At 43.8% G+C, this 17,085-nt stretch overlaps 1 protein-coding gene and 1 long non-coding RNA gene across 2 annotated transcripts; one reads left to right on the forward strand and one right to left on the reverse strand.

The window, feature by feature from the left end:
* Nucleotides 1–978: 978 nt before the first annotated feature.
* Nucleotides 979–15,443, reverse strand: FBXO47 (F-box protein 47). Its single transcript, XM_088179670.1, has 10 exons — nucleotides 15,269–15,443; nucleotides 14,698–14,868; nucleotides 10,602–10,678; nucleotides 9,261–9,338; nucleotides 7,424–7,532; nucleotides 5,240–5,413; nucleotides 4,171–4,317; nucleotides 3,629–3,771; nucleotides 2,865–3,024; nucleotides 979–1,820 (listed from the first exon to the last, which is right to left on the reverse strand). The coding sequence occupies exons 1-10, from the start codon at nucleotides 15,426–15,428 to the stop codon at nucleotides 1,702–1,704; spliced, it is 1,338 nt and encodes a 445-aa protein (XP_088035796.1). The 5' UTR covers nucleotides 15,429–15,443; the 3' UTR covers nucleotides 979–1,701.
* LOC148221074 (uncharacterized) lies at nucleotides 4,257–10,794 on the forward strand. The gene is made up of 3 exons (XR_015808590.1): nucleotides 4,257–4,345; nucleotides 7,973–8,043; nucleotides 9,267–10,794. It is a non-coding gene; the product is annotated as an uncharacterized LOC148221074 (long non-coding RNA).
* Nucleotides 15,444–17,085: the final 1,642 nt, after the last annotated feature.

Raw genomic sequence — 17,085 nt, forward strand, 5'->3', positions numbered from 1 at the left:
TTGGACGGGGCACCTGGGCTAGTGGGAGGTGTCCGGTGGCAGGGGTGGCACTGGATGGGATTTAATGTCCCTTCCAAGCGTTCCCTGGGAGAGCCGGAGCCGGAGCAGTCCATGACAATTTAATAAAGCCGTCAATAATTCACGAGCAGCCGCCGTGCTGACATTCCAGCCCCGCCGGCTGCTCCGGGGAATCAAAGAGTTCCCTTTTCCCGTGGCTGAGCTCCCATAAAGGCTCCCCTTGTGCCGGGCTGGAATCTCTGGGGCCGGGAAGGAGCCGGGACACGGCGGGACAGGGACACACAAAGGGCCGGGCTCTGCTCCCTGCTCGGGATTATTGCTCGGGAGCGATTCCCGAGGACAAAAGGGACACATTGGGCTGCAGATTCCTGGCGGCGTTTTCCCGGTGCTGTTCTCACATCCGAGGGTGTTTTCTGCTCAAATTTCGGGTTCCTTGGGGATCAGTCCTGAGTGGAAAGCAGAGCCTGGAATTTCTCTCCCTTCAGGAATCACGCACGGCGTTGCAGAGCCTTTAAAACATCACCTTCGAGCAGCCAGGGAAATAAAAAAAGGGATGTTCCTGGTGATTTCCAGCAGGGAAAACCCCAGGGAAGGTTTCAGCTCTGCCATCTGCCGGCACCTGCACGGACCCACCGCCAAGGGATGTCCCGGAGCCTGGAATTGTGCATTCCACAAACGCCACCAGGATTGTGAGCAGCCAAAAACTTCAGAGCAATTCCCGAGCTGCTCCCGATGGGAGCAGGTGGGGGCAGCTGAGATAAATCCTTCCCTCGCTTCCCGAGCTAAATGTGGGAAAAGCTGGAGCTGGAGGAAGGCTCAGAGGTTTGGAAAGGGAATTATTTGGGTGGGGAAAGTGGCTCCTCAGGAAGCTGGAGGTTGCAAACAGCACAGAAAGTGTGAGTGCCTTTTCCTGCCATCACAGGGGTTTGGAAAGCAACAGAGCAGAAAATCAAACCCTTCTCTGAGCAGCAAACATTTATTTGTTTAATGAACCAGTGTTCTAATTGAATGTGTTTAATGGGTGCCTTCAACTTGGCTAAATCCTAAAACACTTCAACCTGGGGCAGGGGGAGAGATTTGAAGTTTCTTTTGCTTTGTAAAAACCTGGAGATTGAGAGGAAAAAAATGCCTTGCTTGATCAAAGCACTGGAATTGCTTTCAGAAATCACCTTTCCCTAAAAGCTAAATGTACAAACTATGGAGCATTTCAGTCACAGAGCCTGGGTTAGAGACTTTGGCAAGCTGGAAAAAAATGCAGCTCCTCAAATCCCAGCCCTCCCTCTCTCCTCCAATTCCCAAGAGAAAACAAACTTAAGAGCTCAGAATGTTTTGGGTTCTGGGCTAAGATAACACGAGCTTCAGTTGGTGTCTGCACATCAACTGTGGAAACCATGTCACTCTAATGGTGTGTGCAAACATGCACAGTGGGAAAAGAATGCAGCTGGAGTTCCCAAAGGAGAGGCCCCAGCCCTTTTCCCTGGAGGAGCAGAGTACAAGGAATGGAATTCACTCCCCAAGCCCTCCATGAGCTCACTCAGCTGGCCTGACACGGCTGAGCTCAGCTTCTGCCACCCCAGCTCTTGCTGGGATGGGAATTTGAGAAATAATCGGAGATTTCTTTGCAAACGTTCCAAGAAAAGAAAGAAAATCCAGCAGGAGCAGAGGAGGGCGCTGTGGTGGAACTCAGGGGGTGCTGCTGTTGTTGCCCATGGCCATGTAGAGAATTTCCTTGTGGAAGTTGGCCTGTGCATTCATCAGGTGGAAGAGGTTCAGGAAGCTGCTGTCCTCCTCATCCCGCTCTCCTGCAGGGCACAGAGACCAGGGCAAGGAAAAGGAGCAGGAGAGCTCAGGAATTCACCCAGTTAAACTCAGGAGCTCACCCAGTTAAACTCAGGAATTCACCCAGTTAAGCTCAGGAGCTCACCCAGTTAAACTCAGGAACTCACCCAGTTAAACTCAGGAATTCCCTCAGTTAAACTCAGGAGCTCACCCAGTCTAACTCAGAAACTCACCCAGTTAAACTCAGGAGCTCACCCAGTTAAACTCAGGAGCTCACCCAGTTAAGCTCAGGAGCTCACCCAGTTAAGCTCAGGAGCTCACCCAGTGAAGCTCAGGAGGTGAATCCCCTTGGGCACAGCTCTCAGCAGAGCTCTCAGCAGCCTGTGCTTAGTCTGGGCTTTACCCTCAGCCCATGGCAGCAGAGCTGGGGGGAGCACAGGACTCTCCCAGACTCCTTCCCCAGCCTGTCCAGGGGACAGACAGGGACAGTTGTGTGCCAGACAAGGAGCTGAGCTGAGCTCAGCTGAGCTGAGTGTTCCTCACTCCAGCTCAGCTCCATCATCAGGCTCCAGCAGGGCTGAGACAGGCAGCAGCTGCAGCTGGTGCAGCTTTAGGCTCAGCCCAAAGGGATTTTGGGCCCAGCTTTCTGGTGGGACAGATTTGAAACCACTGCTGGTTTCACCATCCATGACACCAGGAATCCCTTAGCAAGAGAATAATTTAAAATAAATATTTCTTCCCAGTTATGACACTTGCTTGGTGATTTTTGTTGCCCAGAGCAGCTGTGGCTGCCCCTGGATCCCTGGCAGTGCCCAAGGCCAGGCTGGGCAGGGCTTGGAGTGACCTGGGACAGTGGGAGGTGTCCCTGCCATGGCAGGGGTGGCACTGGATGAGCTTTAACCTCCCTACCCAAACCACTCTGGAAATGTTTGATTTTATCAAAGCCTTGAGGCTCTGCAGGACTGGGGAGGGAAGGCAAGGCCAGGCTGTTCTGGGTGCCAAGGTTGGTTCCAGAACTGGCCCAGACCCAGGCCCAAGCCTAGGCCCAAGCCTAGGCCCAGCCTTACCAGCCAGCACTGCCTGCAGCATGTCCATGAGCATGCGAGCAAAGGCTGTCTCCAGGCACTGCAGGAAGTTGTTCCTCTCCCAGGGAGTGCTGAAAACCTTGCAGACCTTGTGCATCATCTTCACTGCCCAGTCCATGCAGTACAGGTCCTTCTCACACACCTGCAGGCCAAAGCAAGGATTCAAAACTCAGGTTTTTATGGTGCAAGATCATAATCTCGGCATTCACTGTGGGTTGTGGATCAGCCCAGGCCTGGAGGATCAGGGGATGATGTGACAAGGACACAGAGGTTCCTCCTGCTGGCACAAAGGGAATTCTGAACCATTGGCTGGTGCTGCTGCTCCTCAGGGATGTGCTGGACAGGGAGCAGAGAGGTGGAAGAGCACCCAGGGCTGGATTTATCCCTGGGATCAGCACCCAGGGCTGGATTTATCCCTGGAAGAGGACCCAGATCTGGATTATCCCTGAGAAGAAAACCCAGGACTGGATTTATCCCTGGAAGAGAACCCAGATCTGAATTTATCCCTGGGATCAGCACCCAGATCTGGATTTATCCCTGGAAGAGCACCCAGGGCTGGATTTATCCCTGGGAACAGCACCCAGGGCTGGATTTATCCCTGAGAAGAGCACTCAGATCTGGATTTATCCCTGGTGTGTGGGAGCAGGTGGGGAATCCTCTCCAGCCTGAGGCAGCACATGTGTGTCTGTGAGGAATCTGTGAGGAATCTGTGAGGAAAGGGGGGCTGTGCTGAGCTCTGTTCTCACCAGAACCATGAAGACCATGAGCCTGGCCAGCTCCACAGCTCTGCCATTCACGGCTTTGCTGGCCAGGAAGGTGAAGCAGATGCTGTTGCCACTGAGGAGGAGGAGCCGAGCGTTGTTCTCCATCAGCCACTCCTGAGGAACCACTTCAGAACGAGGGGAGAGAGGATTTCAGTGCCCTCTGAGCACGAAGGGGAGCAGGGAAACTGCACAGATAATTAGAGCACTGATAATTAGAGCTCTCCACACCACCTCAGCCAAAACTCTCAGTGTAGCTGGGAAAACCCTTCAGGAGAATTTGGAGCCAATTCCACATTTGGATAATGTTTCCTGAATAATTGAAGGTTTGAAAAGTCTGCATGGATTCTTAAAGGATTCAGCCTGGCTGTGGAGGGGACACTGGGTTTCTCTCATCCCAGCCTGGCTTCCCAGTGTGAGCACTTTTCCAGTTCAGCTACTGAGAGGGATTTTGCAGCACACAGCTGGGTTTGGAGGATGTGAGGATCCATAATCCCAGGGATTAATGATAAAGGCAAAAAACACACCTGACAGCTCATCCACAAGACTGATAACATCATCTGCTGTCCATTCTCTAGCTTCTGTACCATACAGCAGCTTAATTGCATCAGCTAAACCCTTCAGACTGCTCTCATCTGTTGGTCCTTCTATCATTTTCTGCCACACCACATGTCCTGAGTGACATATCAATCACAACTGCTAGTAAGTGACATTTTTTTTTTTTTTTTTTAAACAAGGAAGTTGCTAAACTCAGCCTCACAGCAGAGGCAGAGGAATTCAGGTGACACCACTGAGGCTTTGTGATTATTTTCCATCTGGCATTTTAGCAGGGACTGTGAGTCAAACTTAAAGAAACCCAGGTTTAATAATTAAGTGAGAAAATGTGTTTTCCTTCAGGGAAATGGGTGCTTCTTTGAAATCTACCCCAAGCAAGGGAGAATAGAGGAACAGAGGTGAAATTTAATTTCCTCACTGAATTGTAACTTATATGTGTGTGTGTGTGTATAATTTATATATTTTCTGTATGCTAGTGATGTCTGCTTGAGCACAACAATTTTTTTCCCAGGCAATGCAATGGCTCCAATGGCTTCAGGTGGACAGAGGGCAGGTTTAGATTGGGTGTTAGGAAAGAATTCCTTCCTTCCCTTCCCTTCCTTCCTCACAGGGAGGACCCTGTGAGGGTGGTGAGGGGCTGGAATGGATTTCCCAGAGATGCTTCAACCCTGGAAATGCCTCAGGCCAGGCTGGATGGGGTTTGGAGTATTCTGGGATAGTGAGGGTGGTGAGGGGCTGGAATGGATTTCTCAGTGATGTCCCATCCCTGGAATTGTCCCAGACCAGATTGGGTGGGATTTGGAGCACCCTGGGATGGGGGAAGGTGTCCCTGTGAGGGTGGTGAGGGGCTGGAATGGATTTCCCAGAGATGCTTCAACCCTGGAAGTGTCCCAGACCAGGCTGGATGGGGTTTGGAGCACTCTGGGACAGGGAAAGGTGTCCCTGCCTATGGGGCACCGAGCTTTAAGATCCCTTCCAACCCAACCCGACCCAACCCACGACACCACCACATTTCTGGAGTTTCCTCCTCCCTTTGCTCACCGTCACGAGAGGACACGGGCCCGAAGATGATGTAGAGCAGGCGAGCCTGGTTCACCATGGGCCAGGGCTTGAGGATCCGTGTGAGCCAAAAGGCGGAGTCTCCGCGGCGGCTCCCGGCCAGCAGCACCCCCCGGCAGAAGAGGCGGATCCGCAGCTCCAACCTGCGGGCACTGCCTGGGGACAGCGCGGGCTCAGCCAGCGCCGCTCGCCCAAACGGACCCCGGGACGTCTTTAATTCAGTTTTGTCTCGGGGATTCCTCAATTTTGGTGCTTGGCTCTGATTCGGGTGGTGGGGAGTGTGGGTGTATCTAATGGGAGACTCCAGGAGGGATATAGGTTTGGGGTTTTGGGGTTTGGCAATAGGGAAAGGGAGGTGTTTGTGACACCTTTAATTCAGTTTTTTGTCTCTTATTTCCTGAATTTTGATGCTTTGCCCTAATTCAGGTGATGGGATCTGTGGGTGCATCCTCTGGGAGCATCCAGGAGGGATAGGTTTTGGTTTTGGGGGTTTGGCAATAGGGAAAGGGAGGTGTTTGTGACACCTTTCATTCAGTTTGTGTCTCGTGGATTCCTCAATTTTGGTGCTTGGCTCTGATTCGGGTGGTGGGGAGTGTGGGTGTATCCAATGGGAGACTCCAGGAGGGATATAGGTTTGGGGTTTTGGGGTTTGGGGTTTGGCAATATGGAAAGGGAGGTGTTTGTGACACATTTAATTCAGTTTTTTGTCTCTTATTTCCTGAATTTTGATGCTTTGCCCTAATTCAGGTGATGGGATCTCTGGGAGCATCCAGGAGGGATAGGTTTTGGTTTTGGGGTTTGGCAATGGTGGAAAGGGAGGTGTTTGTAACACATTTAATTCAGTTTTCATCCCTTGCTTCCTGAATTTTGATGCTTTGCCCTAATTGAGATGATGGGAACTGTAGGTGCATCCTCTGGGAGCATCCAGGAGGGATACAGATTTTGGGTTTTAGGGCTTGGTTTTTGGGGTTTGGTTTTTGGTTTTTGGGGTTTGGTTTTTGGGGTTTGGCAATGGTGGAAAGGGAGGTGTTTGTGACACCTTTAATTCAGTTTTTGTCTCTTATTTCCTGAATTTTGATGCTTTGCCCTAATTGAGATGATGGGATCTGTGGGTGCATCCTCTGGGAGACTCCAGGAGGGCTCTGGGCTGTGGGGTTTGGTTTTTGGGGTTTGATTTTTAGGGTTTGGGTTTTGGGGGCTTGGGTTTTGGTTTTTACGGTTTGATTTTTGGGGTTTGGTTTTTTGGGATTTGGTTTTTGGGGTTTGGGTTTGGGGGTTTGGTTCTTTAGTTTTTGGTTTCTGGAGTTTGGTTTTTGGGGTTTGGGTTTTGTTTTTTTAGTTTTTGGTTTTTGGGGTTTGGTTTTTGGGGTTTGGGTTTTGGTTTGGTTTTTTTAGTTTTTAGTTTTTGGGGTGTGATTTTTGGAGTTTGGTTTTTTGGGGTTTGGTTTTTGGGGTTTGATTTTTGGAGTTTGGTTTTTTGGGGTTTGGGTTTTGGGGCTTGGTTTTTGGGGTTTAGGTTTGTTTTTTTTGAGGTTTGGGTTTTGGGGTTTGATTTTTGGGGTTTGATTTTTGGAGTTTGTTTTTTTTGAGTTTGGTTTTTGGAGTTTGGTTTTTGGGAATGAAGGGTGATGTGGTTGGGGATGGAATGTTCCTGTTCCCTGTCCTGTGTTCAAATTCCCTGTTCTGTGCTGGCAAACGGGAGAATTTCGTGAATTTATCCCGTGGGTGTTGGGGTTCAGAAATGTTAAACCTCATTTTTCACTGCTTGGTTTTATTTCTGACTGGGTTAGAAACAAATCCTCCCATTGATTTCACTGGCCTAGAGCAGATTCAAAATCCACTGGTGAAGAAGAGCCCCGAGTGAGGCTTTGATTGATGATGGCATGATTTAAAATCCCTAAAATCCCTCCAGACAAACCACACACAAAAGCGATTTTCTGTGCCCTTGGGCAGGAGCTGAAAACCCAGAACTCGCTGAGATTTTTCTGTGATTTCTGAACCACAGAACCCTCAGCAGAGTCAGGAGCTCGGCTTAAGCCGAGCCTAACCCCGTTTAGTCCCACCCCCATTCCCTTGGCGGCCACCCGGAGCCGTTTCCTGCCACTTTGGGGTTTTTTGGGGGGGATTTTTTGGGGAGATTTTTTGGGGGGGATTTTTGGGGGTTACCTGGTTTGCTGCTGACCACAGTCTGCACTTTCCTGGCTAAATTGCTGAGCTCCCAGAGGAAGTTGAACACCCGGTGGCACTCGAGCTCATCCCAGCCCGCCGTCAGGATCTGAAGGGGAGGGGAAATGCAGTGAGAAGGAGGAGATTTGTTCCATCTCAGAAATCTCTTTTGAAACTTTCTGTGCTTCCAGGCACGGACCCCACCCCGAAAAAAAAAACAAAAAACACCGCTCTAAACCAAAAACCTTTTAAAAAAGGCTTGTAAATATATAAATAATGAGTTAAAAATCACAAACGTGTCGTAAGTGAGATGTGTGTATTTTCGCTAAGTGGTAAGTTTTAAATTTGAAGTTTTTATAGCGTAGTGATAAAGAAAAAAACGAAATAAATTTTTTTGGGGGTTGTGTCTTTTTCTTTGTTCTTCTTCTTCTTCCCCACAGACCTCGGGCAGTGACCTTTGGCTGCTCAGTCAATGTCACTCTGAGGGTGCTGGGGATCCATGGGGGGGTCAGGAGGATCAATAATGTCGCTGTTAAACTTCTATTGCAGGGTTTGGCTTCCAAAGGCCTCGGAGCAGCCTCAGCCGGAGCCTTTTCCCCACTTGGAGCCAGGAGCTGGAGGTGCTGTCACACTTTGTGTCATTGCTGGTCACACACAATGAACATCCAACCCCAGCACGAGAGTCCTGCCCCAAGGGAAGGGTCCAGGATTTGGGATTGGGGAGGATTCCTATGCAAGATTTGGGTTTTGGGGTGGATTCCCATCCAATCTTTGGGATTGGGGTGGATTCACATCCAAAATTTGGGATTGGGGTGGATTCCCATCCAATCTTTGGGATATTGGGGTGGATTCCCACCCAATCTTTGGGGTTGGGGAGGATTCCCATCCAATCTTTGGGGTGCTTTGAGGATCTGGAGGTGCTGTCACACTTTCTGTAATTGCTGATAAAATACAATCAACATCCAAGCCCAAACATGAAAATCATCTCAATCACCTTCCTAATAATCCTAAAAGCTCTAAAAGCAAAATAAACCTGGTGACAGGGCACTAATAAGTAATGCAAAGCCCAGTTTACACCCCCCAGACTGAGCAGGAATTCTGCTCCCCTATGAAAAATTCAATTTATGGAGCAGGCTCAGGAGAGGGAGGGAAGGGTCACACCTAGGTGGGGGGCAGGGAATTTATTGATTAATATTGAAATTGGCCACAAAAAAAAAAAAAAAAAAAAAAAAAAAAAATTCCTGACAGGATTTGAAGGAGGAATTCATCAGCCTGATGCTTGCCAGGATGAAAAACTGCTCAGAGTGTCCCAAAAATCTGATTTGTGACTCTTAAATTGACTTTTAAGTGAGAGGTATTTGCTATAAAATATCCCAGCACCAATAATCACCTGCTCTTCTAAGGCAGGGTTTGAATTTTTCTATTTGTTTTGTGAAATTGTATTATAAATTTATGATTTTTATGTTTGGTTTACATTAATTTGAAGCTACCACAAATAGTTTCTGTTTGTGTGGATTTTCCTGGCAGCTGAAGGATTTTTGTTCTTGACCTTGGAGCTGTGGGATAAAATTCTCCCTTTCTCCCCTGTCTTCTGCTAATTTATTATTAATTTATAGCAAAATCCAGACTGGCTGGGAGTGAAATCCAGGCCAAAAAAATTCTCAGCAGTCAAATTTCAGCACCAGAAAGAAAACTCAGAGACCTGTGTGAATAAACAGCACCTCAAACCACACACACAAAAAAATAAATTTCTACTTTTAAAAATCGTGCAAAATGAGGATTAAATTAGAAAAATTCCTATTTTTTTTTTTTAATTTATTTTTCTTTTTATTCCTACCTGTAGGAACACCCCATAGCACTGCAGGCCCAGGCAGTGCAGAGGACTGGCACAACCACTCAGCTTGAAACAGGGAACCTGCAGCAGCAAACAGCAACCATTTGTCCTAATTAATCAATATTTAATTGCTGTGGTGGGCAATCCTCTGTGCTCCTCCGTTCAGAGAGGTTCAGGGTTATGGAGAGATCAGACATGCAATTAATTTATAGATAGATCAGACATGCAATTAATTTATAGATAGATCACACACAATTTATAGATAGATCAGACATACAAGCTATAGATATATCACACATAAAACTAATTAATAGATAGATCAGACATGCAATTAATTTATAGATAGATCACACATAAAATTAATTTATAGATAGATCACACACACAATTAATTGATACATTGATCACACACACAATTAATTTATAGATAGATCACAGTACAATTAATTTATAGATAGATCACACACAATTTATAGATAGATTAGACACATAATTAATTTACAGATAGATCACACATCCAATTAATTTATAAAGAGATCAGACATACAATTAATTTATAGCTAGATCACACACAATTAATTGATTAATAGATCACACATGCAATTAATTTATAGACAGATCACACACAATTTATAGATAGATCAGACACACAATTAATTGATAAATAGATCACACACAATTAATTGATAAATAGATCACACACAATTAATTTATAGATAGATCGCACACACAATTAATTTATAGACAGATCACACACACAATTAATTGATAAATAGATCACACACAATTAATTTATAGATAGATCACACACACAATTAATTGATAAATAGATCACACACAATTAATTTATAGATAGATCACACAGGCAATTAATTGATAAATAGATTACACACACAATTAATTGATAAATAGATCACACACAATTAATTGATGAATAGATCACACACAATTAATTGATGAATAGATCACACACACAATTAATTGATAAATAGATCACACACAATTAATTGATAAATAGATCACACACAATTAATTGACACACCTTACAGATTAACACACCCAACAAGGATGCCCCGATGGGAGGCCTGGATGAAAGGTGGGATATTCCCCTGGATTGGCCAAATCTCGAATTTCTCTCGAATTTCTCTCGAATTTCTCTCGAATTTCCAGGATATATCCCAGACAGAACCTTGATTTCCCCAAGGAATTTCTCCCACTTTGAGGCTTTGGGGATATTTTGCTCTCCTGGCCTGACAGAACAAACTCAGTGATCACAATTAAGGAATGACAGAGAGTGCTGAGGATATAAATATTTCTATAAAATGCAATAAATGATCAGACTCACCCCTGAGAGCACCCTGTGCACGTATTTGAGCCTGTCCCTGGTGGGCAGCAGCAGGGTGCACCTCTTGAGCAGCAGCCCTGGGACACAAGGGGTTAACACACACAGCTCTGGGGGTGCTCAGACACTGCTGCAGCACCCAAGGGGGAAAAAAATAATTCAGCTGGGAAATGTGAGAATAGAGGGGAAAATACAGCTGGGAAATGTGAGAATAGAGGGAAAAATACAGCTGGGAAATGTGAGAATAGAGGGGAAAAAATACAGCTGGGAAATGTAGATATAGAGGGAAAAATAGAGCTGGGAAATGTGAATATAGAGGGAAAAATACAGCTGGGAAATGTAGATATAGAGGGGGAAATACAGCCGGGAAATGTGAGAATAGAGGGGGAAATACAGCTGGGAAATGTAGACTTAGAGGGAAAAATACAGCTGGGAAATGTAGATATAGAGGGAAAAATACAGCTGGGAAATGAAGGAGTACAGGAAAAAATACAGCCTGAAAATGTGAATATAGAGGGGAAAATAGAGCTGGGAAATGTGAGAATAGAGAATAAAGTACAACTTGGAAATGTAGATATAGGGGGAAAAATACAGCTGGGAAATGTGAGAATAGGGAAAAAATGCAGCTTGGATATACAGGTATAGAGGGAAAAAATACAGCTGGGAAATGTGAGAATAGAGGAAAAAATACAGCTGGGAAATGTAGTTGTAGAGAAAAAAATACAGCTGGGAAATGGAGGAGTACAGGAAAAAATACAGCCTGAAAATGTGAATATAGAGGGGGAAATAGAGCTGGGAAATGTGAGAATAGAGGGAAAAATAGAGCTGGGAAATGTAGATCTAGAGGGGGAAATACAACTTGGAAATGTAGATATAGAGGGGAAAAAATACAGCTGGGAAATGTGAGAATAGAGGGAGAAATAGAGCTGGGAAATTGAGGGGTACAGGAAAAATACAGCTGGGAAATGTAGATATAGAGAAAAAAATAGAGCTGGGAAATGTGAGAATAGAGAATAAAGTACAACTTGGAAATGTAGATATAGAGGGGGAAATACAGCTGGGAAATGTAGGTGTAGAGAAAAAATACAGCTGGGAAATGGAGGAGTACAGGAAAAAATACAGCCTGAAAATGTGAGAATAGAGGGGAAAATACAGCTGGGGAATGTGAGAATAGAGGGAAAAATAGAGCTGGGAAATGTGAGAATAGAGGGAAAAAAATACAGCTTGAAAATGTAGGTGTAGAAAAAAAATACAGCTGGGAAATGTGAGAATGGAGGGAAAAATACAGCTGGGAAATGTGAGAATAGAGGGAAAAATACAGCTGGGAAATGTAGGTGTAGAAAAAAAATACAGCTGGGAAATGTAGGTGTAGAGAAAAAAAATAGAGCTGGGAAATGGAGGAGTACAGGAAAAAATACAGCCTGAAAATAGAGGTAGAGAGAATAAAATACAGCCTGAAAATACAGGCAGAGAGGAAAAAATTACAGAAAATATTATAGTTCAAAATATTGCACAGAAATATGACAGAAAAGTGCTTGTATTTAATGCATTTAATGTATTTAATGTCTTTAATATCTTTATTTCATGTCTTTAGTGCTTGCATTTAATGTACTTAATGTATTTAATGTCTTTATTTAATGTTTTCAATGCCTTTATTTAATATCTTTAATATCTTTAATATCTTTAATGTCTTTAATACCTTTATTTAATGTATTTAATGCATTTAATGTACTTAATGTATTTAATGTCTTTAATATCTTTATTTAATATTTCAATGCCTTTATTTCATGTCTTAAATGTTTGCATTTAATGCATTTAATGCATTTAATGTATTTAATGTCTTTAATGTCTTTATTTAATGTTTTCAATGCCTTTATTTCATGTCTTTAATATCTTTATTTAAGGTATTTAATGCATTTAATGTACTGAATGTATTTAATGTATCTTTATTTCATGTATTTAATGCCTTTATTTCATGTATTTAACATCTTTATTTCATGTCTTTAATATCTTTATTTCATGTATTTAATATCTTTATTTCATGTCTTTAATATCTTTATTTCGTGTATTTAATACATTTAATGTACTTAATGTATTTAATATCTTTAACATCTTTAGTTCATGTCTTTAACATCTTTATTTCATGTATTTAATATCTTTATTTCATGTATTTAATATCTTTATTTCATGTATTTAACATCTTTATTTCATGTATTTAATATCTTTATTTCATGTATTTAATATCTTTATTTCATGTATTTAACATCTTTATTTCATGTATTTAATGGCTTTACTTCCTACCTGCAGCTCCGCCCAGATTTTCAATTCCCCACCCAACCCCGCCATTTATTTCTCTGTGAAATTCACTTTTTTTTTTTTTCCATGTGAATACAAACCCAAGGCTGTTGGAATTTGGAATTTTTAAATTTCATTTCGTCTTTTGCTTTAAGGCCGGCCTGGGGGGGCGTTGTTGCTCAGCCCGGGATTTAGGCCGGGTTTAAAGTTAGGCTGAGCTTCTAGCCTGAGGAACGTGAGCTGAGATTTCTTCTGCAACTCAGAGCAGCTGGGATTTGTTCATAAATCAGAAATTTTGGGACACCCAGAACAGGCAGCACATGGGATTTTTTTTTTTTGGTTTTTTTGTTTTTTTTCCCCCAAAACTCAGAAAATTTGAGGCAGGACACGCAGAGGTTTTTCCATAATTCAGAAATTCTGGGATGCTCAGAGAAGATGGAACATGCAGGATTTTTCTCACATAATTCAGAAATTTTGAGGTGGGACATGCAGAGTTTTTTTCCATAATTCAGAAATTTTGGGACACCCAGAAGAGGCAGCACATGGGGATTTTTTGTTGTTTTTTTTTCCCAAAACTCAGAAATTTTGGGATGCTCAGAGGAGGAGAGATATGGGAGGGGTTTTTTTTTCCCCATAATTCAGAAATTTTGGGACACCCAGAGCAGATGGGACACGCAGGGATTTTTTTTTCCATAACTCAGAGCTTTTCAGGTGGGACACTCTGGGTTTTTTTTCCCAAAACTCAGAAATTTTGGGATGCTCAGAGGACATGGGACATTGGAATTTTTTTTCCCCATAATTCAGAAATTTTGGGATCCCCAGAGAAGGCAGGACACGTGGAGGTTTTTTTTCCATAACTCAGAAATTTTGAGGTAGGACACTCAGGGATTTTTTTTTTTTTTTTCATAACTCAGAATTTTTCAGCTGAGACACACAGAGTTTCCCCCCATAACTCAGAATTTTTGTAAGGATTCCAATCAAGGAAGGGATTATTTCACTCCTCTGGGTTTTTTTGGGCCCAATCCTCACCATTCCCCCTTTCCCCAGGTGCCAGGAGAAGGTGCAGGATGAGTTTTGTTTTCACCCAGGGATCTGCCTTGCACCCAAAGAATAAAATAAATAAATGTGCAGGGTTATTTCACTGTTCTGGTTCTTTTTGAGTCACATCCTCACCATTCCCCTGTTACCCACATGCCAGGAGAAGGTGCAGAGTGGGTTTTCTCTCACCTAGAGATCTGCCTTGCACCCAAAGAATAAAATATATATGCAGGAGGGGATTATTTCACTGCTCTGGTTTTTTTTGAGTCACATCCTCACCATTCCCCCTTTCCTCACATGCCATGAGCAGGGAGCAGGGTGGGTTTTCTCTCACCTAGAGATCTGCCTTGCACCCAAAGAATAAAATAAATAAATGTGCAGGATTATTTCACTATTCTGGGTTTTTCTGAGTCACATCCTCACCATTCCCCGTTCCCCAGGTGCCAGGAGAAGGGAGCAGGGTGAGTTTGGCTCTCACCCAGGGATCTGCCTTGCACTCAAAGAATAAAATAAATAAATGTGCAGGGTTATTTCACTGTTCTGTTTTTTTTTGAGTCACATCCTCACCATTCCCCCGTTCCCCACATGCCATGAGAAGGGAGCAGGGTGGGTTTGCTCTCACCTAGAGATCTGCCTTGCACCCAAAGAATAAAATAAATAAATGTGCTGGATTATTTCACTGCTCTGGTTCTTTTTGAGTCACATCCTCACCATTCCCCCTTTCCCCAGGTGCCATGAGCAGGGAGCAGGGTGGGTTTTGTCTCACCCAGGGACCTGTAGTGCTCCAGGATGGAGGTTCCGTGTGTCCTGGCAGGCAGCTGGGGGCTGTGGAAGTCCTGCAGCAGCAGGCGCCGGCTCCCTGCCGAGGTGCAGATGTAATTACTGAGGCGGCCGCTGATGCCTTTGGACACCATGCTCAGCGTGCTGATGTCCTTCACTGCAAAAGCAAAGCCCAAAAAATTCCTAAATCCCAACTGCAAGGGGAAAAAAAAAAATGCTCATGGCAGTCAGGGACTTCTTCTGGCTTCCAAAACAAGCAGGAATGATGTTTTATGAATTAATTGCTGTCGGTCTGCTTTGCTGGTGAACTGCAGTACTTACCAATTGACAGATGGAAGGAATAATTTTCACTTTTGACAGGCAAACAGCAACTTTAAATAATTCGTGATTGTCACTGAAATTTTAGTCAGTTGTTTTTTTCCGTATTTAAAAAGCTGGAAATTCAGAATTAAAGCCACATCAAAATGCGAATCTTTGTGATTTCTTCCTAAATTAAAAAAAAAAAAAAAAAATCGGAGGTAATTTTGAGCTATTGATATTTCTGACCAGGCCCTCACCTGAGAGGTAATTCAAGACCATCTGGAAGATCTCCAAGGGCAGAATTTGGAAATCTCCCAGCGCTGACAGAGCCGGGGCATCCCCGCCCGAGGCGCGGCCAGGGCGGCGCCTGCTCCTCCTCTGCCTCCGTCTGGGGACAGAGCTGCAGCTCGAGGTCATCCTCACAAACGGAACCTGGAGAGAAAAAAAAAAAAAAAAAACCTCAAAAAACTGAGATTAAAACTCATTTTCTAAGGAGGAAAAGGTTCCCAGGAGGAGGCTGAGAGGAAATGATTCCCTTGGAGACACAGAGTGAAAATTTTGTCTCTGTGTGTGTGTGCTTGGATTCAGTTCCTAAATAACTCGAAATTCGCTAAATAAATTTAAGAATGAAGAATAAAACGTGTTCTAGCTAATAATTAATGCGTTGAAATGTGGAAATAAAGCGTGGGGGAATGGAGGGTTCAGCTGATTTATGGGGAGGAAGAGACAAAAGCACCGAGGGCACAGAAAGTGAGGAAAACAGTTCTGGAAAGGAATCCAAATAATTAACTAATTAATTTGTCACACTAATTATTCAACAGAACACCCAACTTTCGGGGCTGTTATGGAAAGGATCATCACTGTTCCTTTAGAGTGATAATTATTGATTGTGTAGGATCAAATTAAGGATTAAAAGCACCGAAATGATTCTTCAAACTCTTCTTTTCCTGCAGCACCGAGTTGGTGCAAGGCTGGATTTGACATAAAGTGATTTAAAAATAAATGATACAGCATTGCCCCGCGGAAAATGCCAGCGCTTCAAAATCACGAGGGGCTGAAAAGGAGCTGTGAAAGAATCAATAAATGGGATTTTTTCATTCAAATTCTGGGTTTGGAGTGCTTAGAGCAGCCAGATTTCACAATGCCAGGCAACGCTGGGACTCGCCGTGGGTTAAATTTCTGTTTTAAATGAGATTTTTTTCAGGCTGGTCCCTAATTCCAGGAGTTGGCTGGAGCATCCCTGGAGCTGCAACAATCGCAGCAGCGGGGAAATCCTCCCAGAGAACAAATCCCATTGTTCTCGGGACCGAAAATTTACAAAAATTACAGACAGCAAACCCCAAACACCCTCCTTGTTGATCGCTCCAGCCAGACTCTCTGATATTCCACAGAGGGGAAATTCCCTGCCCACAATCAGGGCTCTGTTCGTGCTGAGAAATTGAGGAATTTGGAGAAAAGTTCTCCCAGCTCTGGGGAGAATGGGAATTGTATATTTAAGGAATTTTTATTTATTTATATTTTTTTATGTCGCTGGGAGCATTTTTAATTTAGCCCTGGGATATTTCTGGCTTGCTAAAGCAGCTGAAAACTTTCACAAGGCTTGGGAGAAAATGTGGCTGTTGCTAAAATTAGGATTTTAAGAGGGGGGAAAATAGCTTTAGGAAAAATCACCTCTAGATAAAATTATATTAAAAATGCTTATCTTCTCAAAGCAAGGATTTTTTTCACACAGAAATGTGGATTCCACACAAATTCCTTGTGGACCACACAGAAATCAGCCCTTTTTTTGACCAGGCACCACTAAACTTGGCTAAATCTGATGCATATTTCTGATCCAGGCTTTAAAAATAAAGTTGCAATCCTATGATACTTTGTTCACCTCCCACTCTCCTTTCTGTCTGGAGCTGTGGGGATTTGTGGAATCTTTCAGGTTTTTAATTTTTTTTATTTTTTTTTTAAATCTTACCTTAGCTCTCCAGTTGTGGGAGGAAAAATACTTTGCCACCAGCGAGGTTTTGGGGAAGGATTTGTCCAATATTTATCTGTTCCAATCTGGTCGAAGTTAAATTGATTA

The sequence above is a fragment of the Sturnus vulgaris genome, chromosome 27, assembly GCF_052056855.1.
Source record: "Sturnus vulgaris isolate bStuVul1 chromosome 27, bStuVul1.hap1, whole genome shotgun sequence".
Taxonomy (NCBI): Eukaryota; Metazoa; Chordata; class Aves; order Passeriformes; family Sturnidae; genus Sturnus; species Sturnus vulgaris.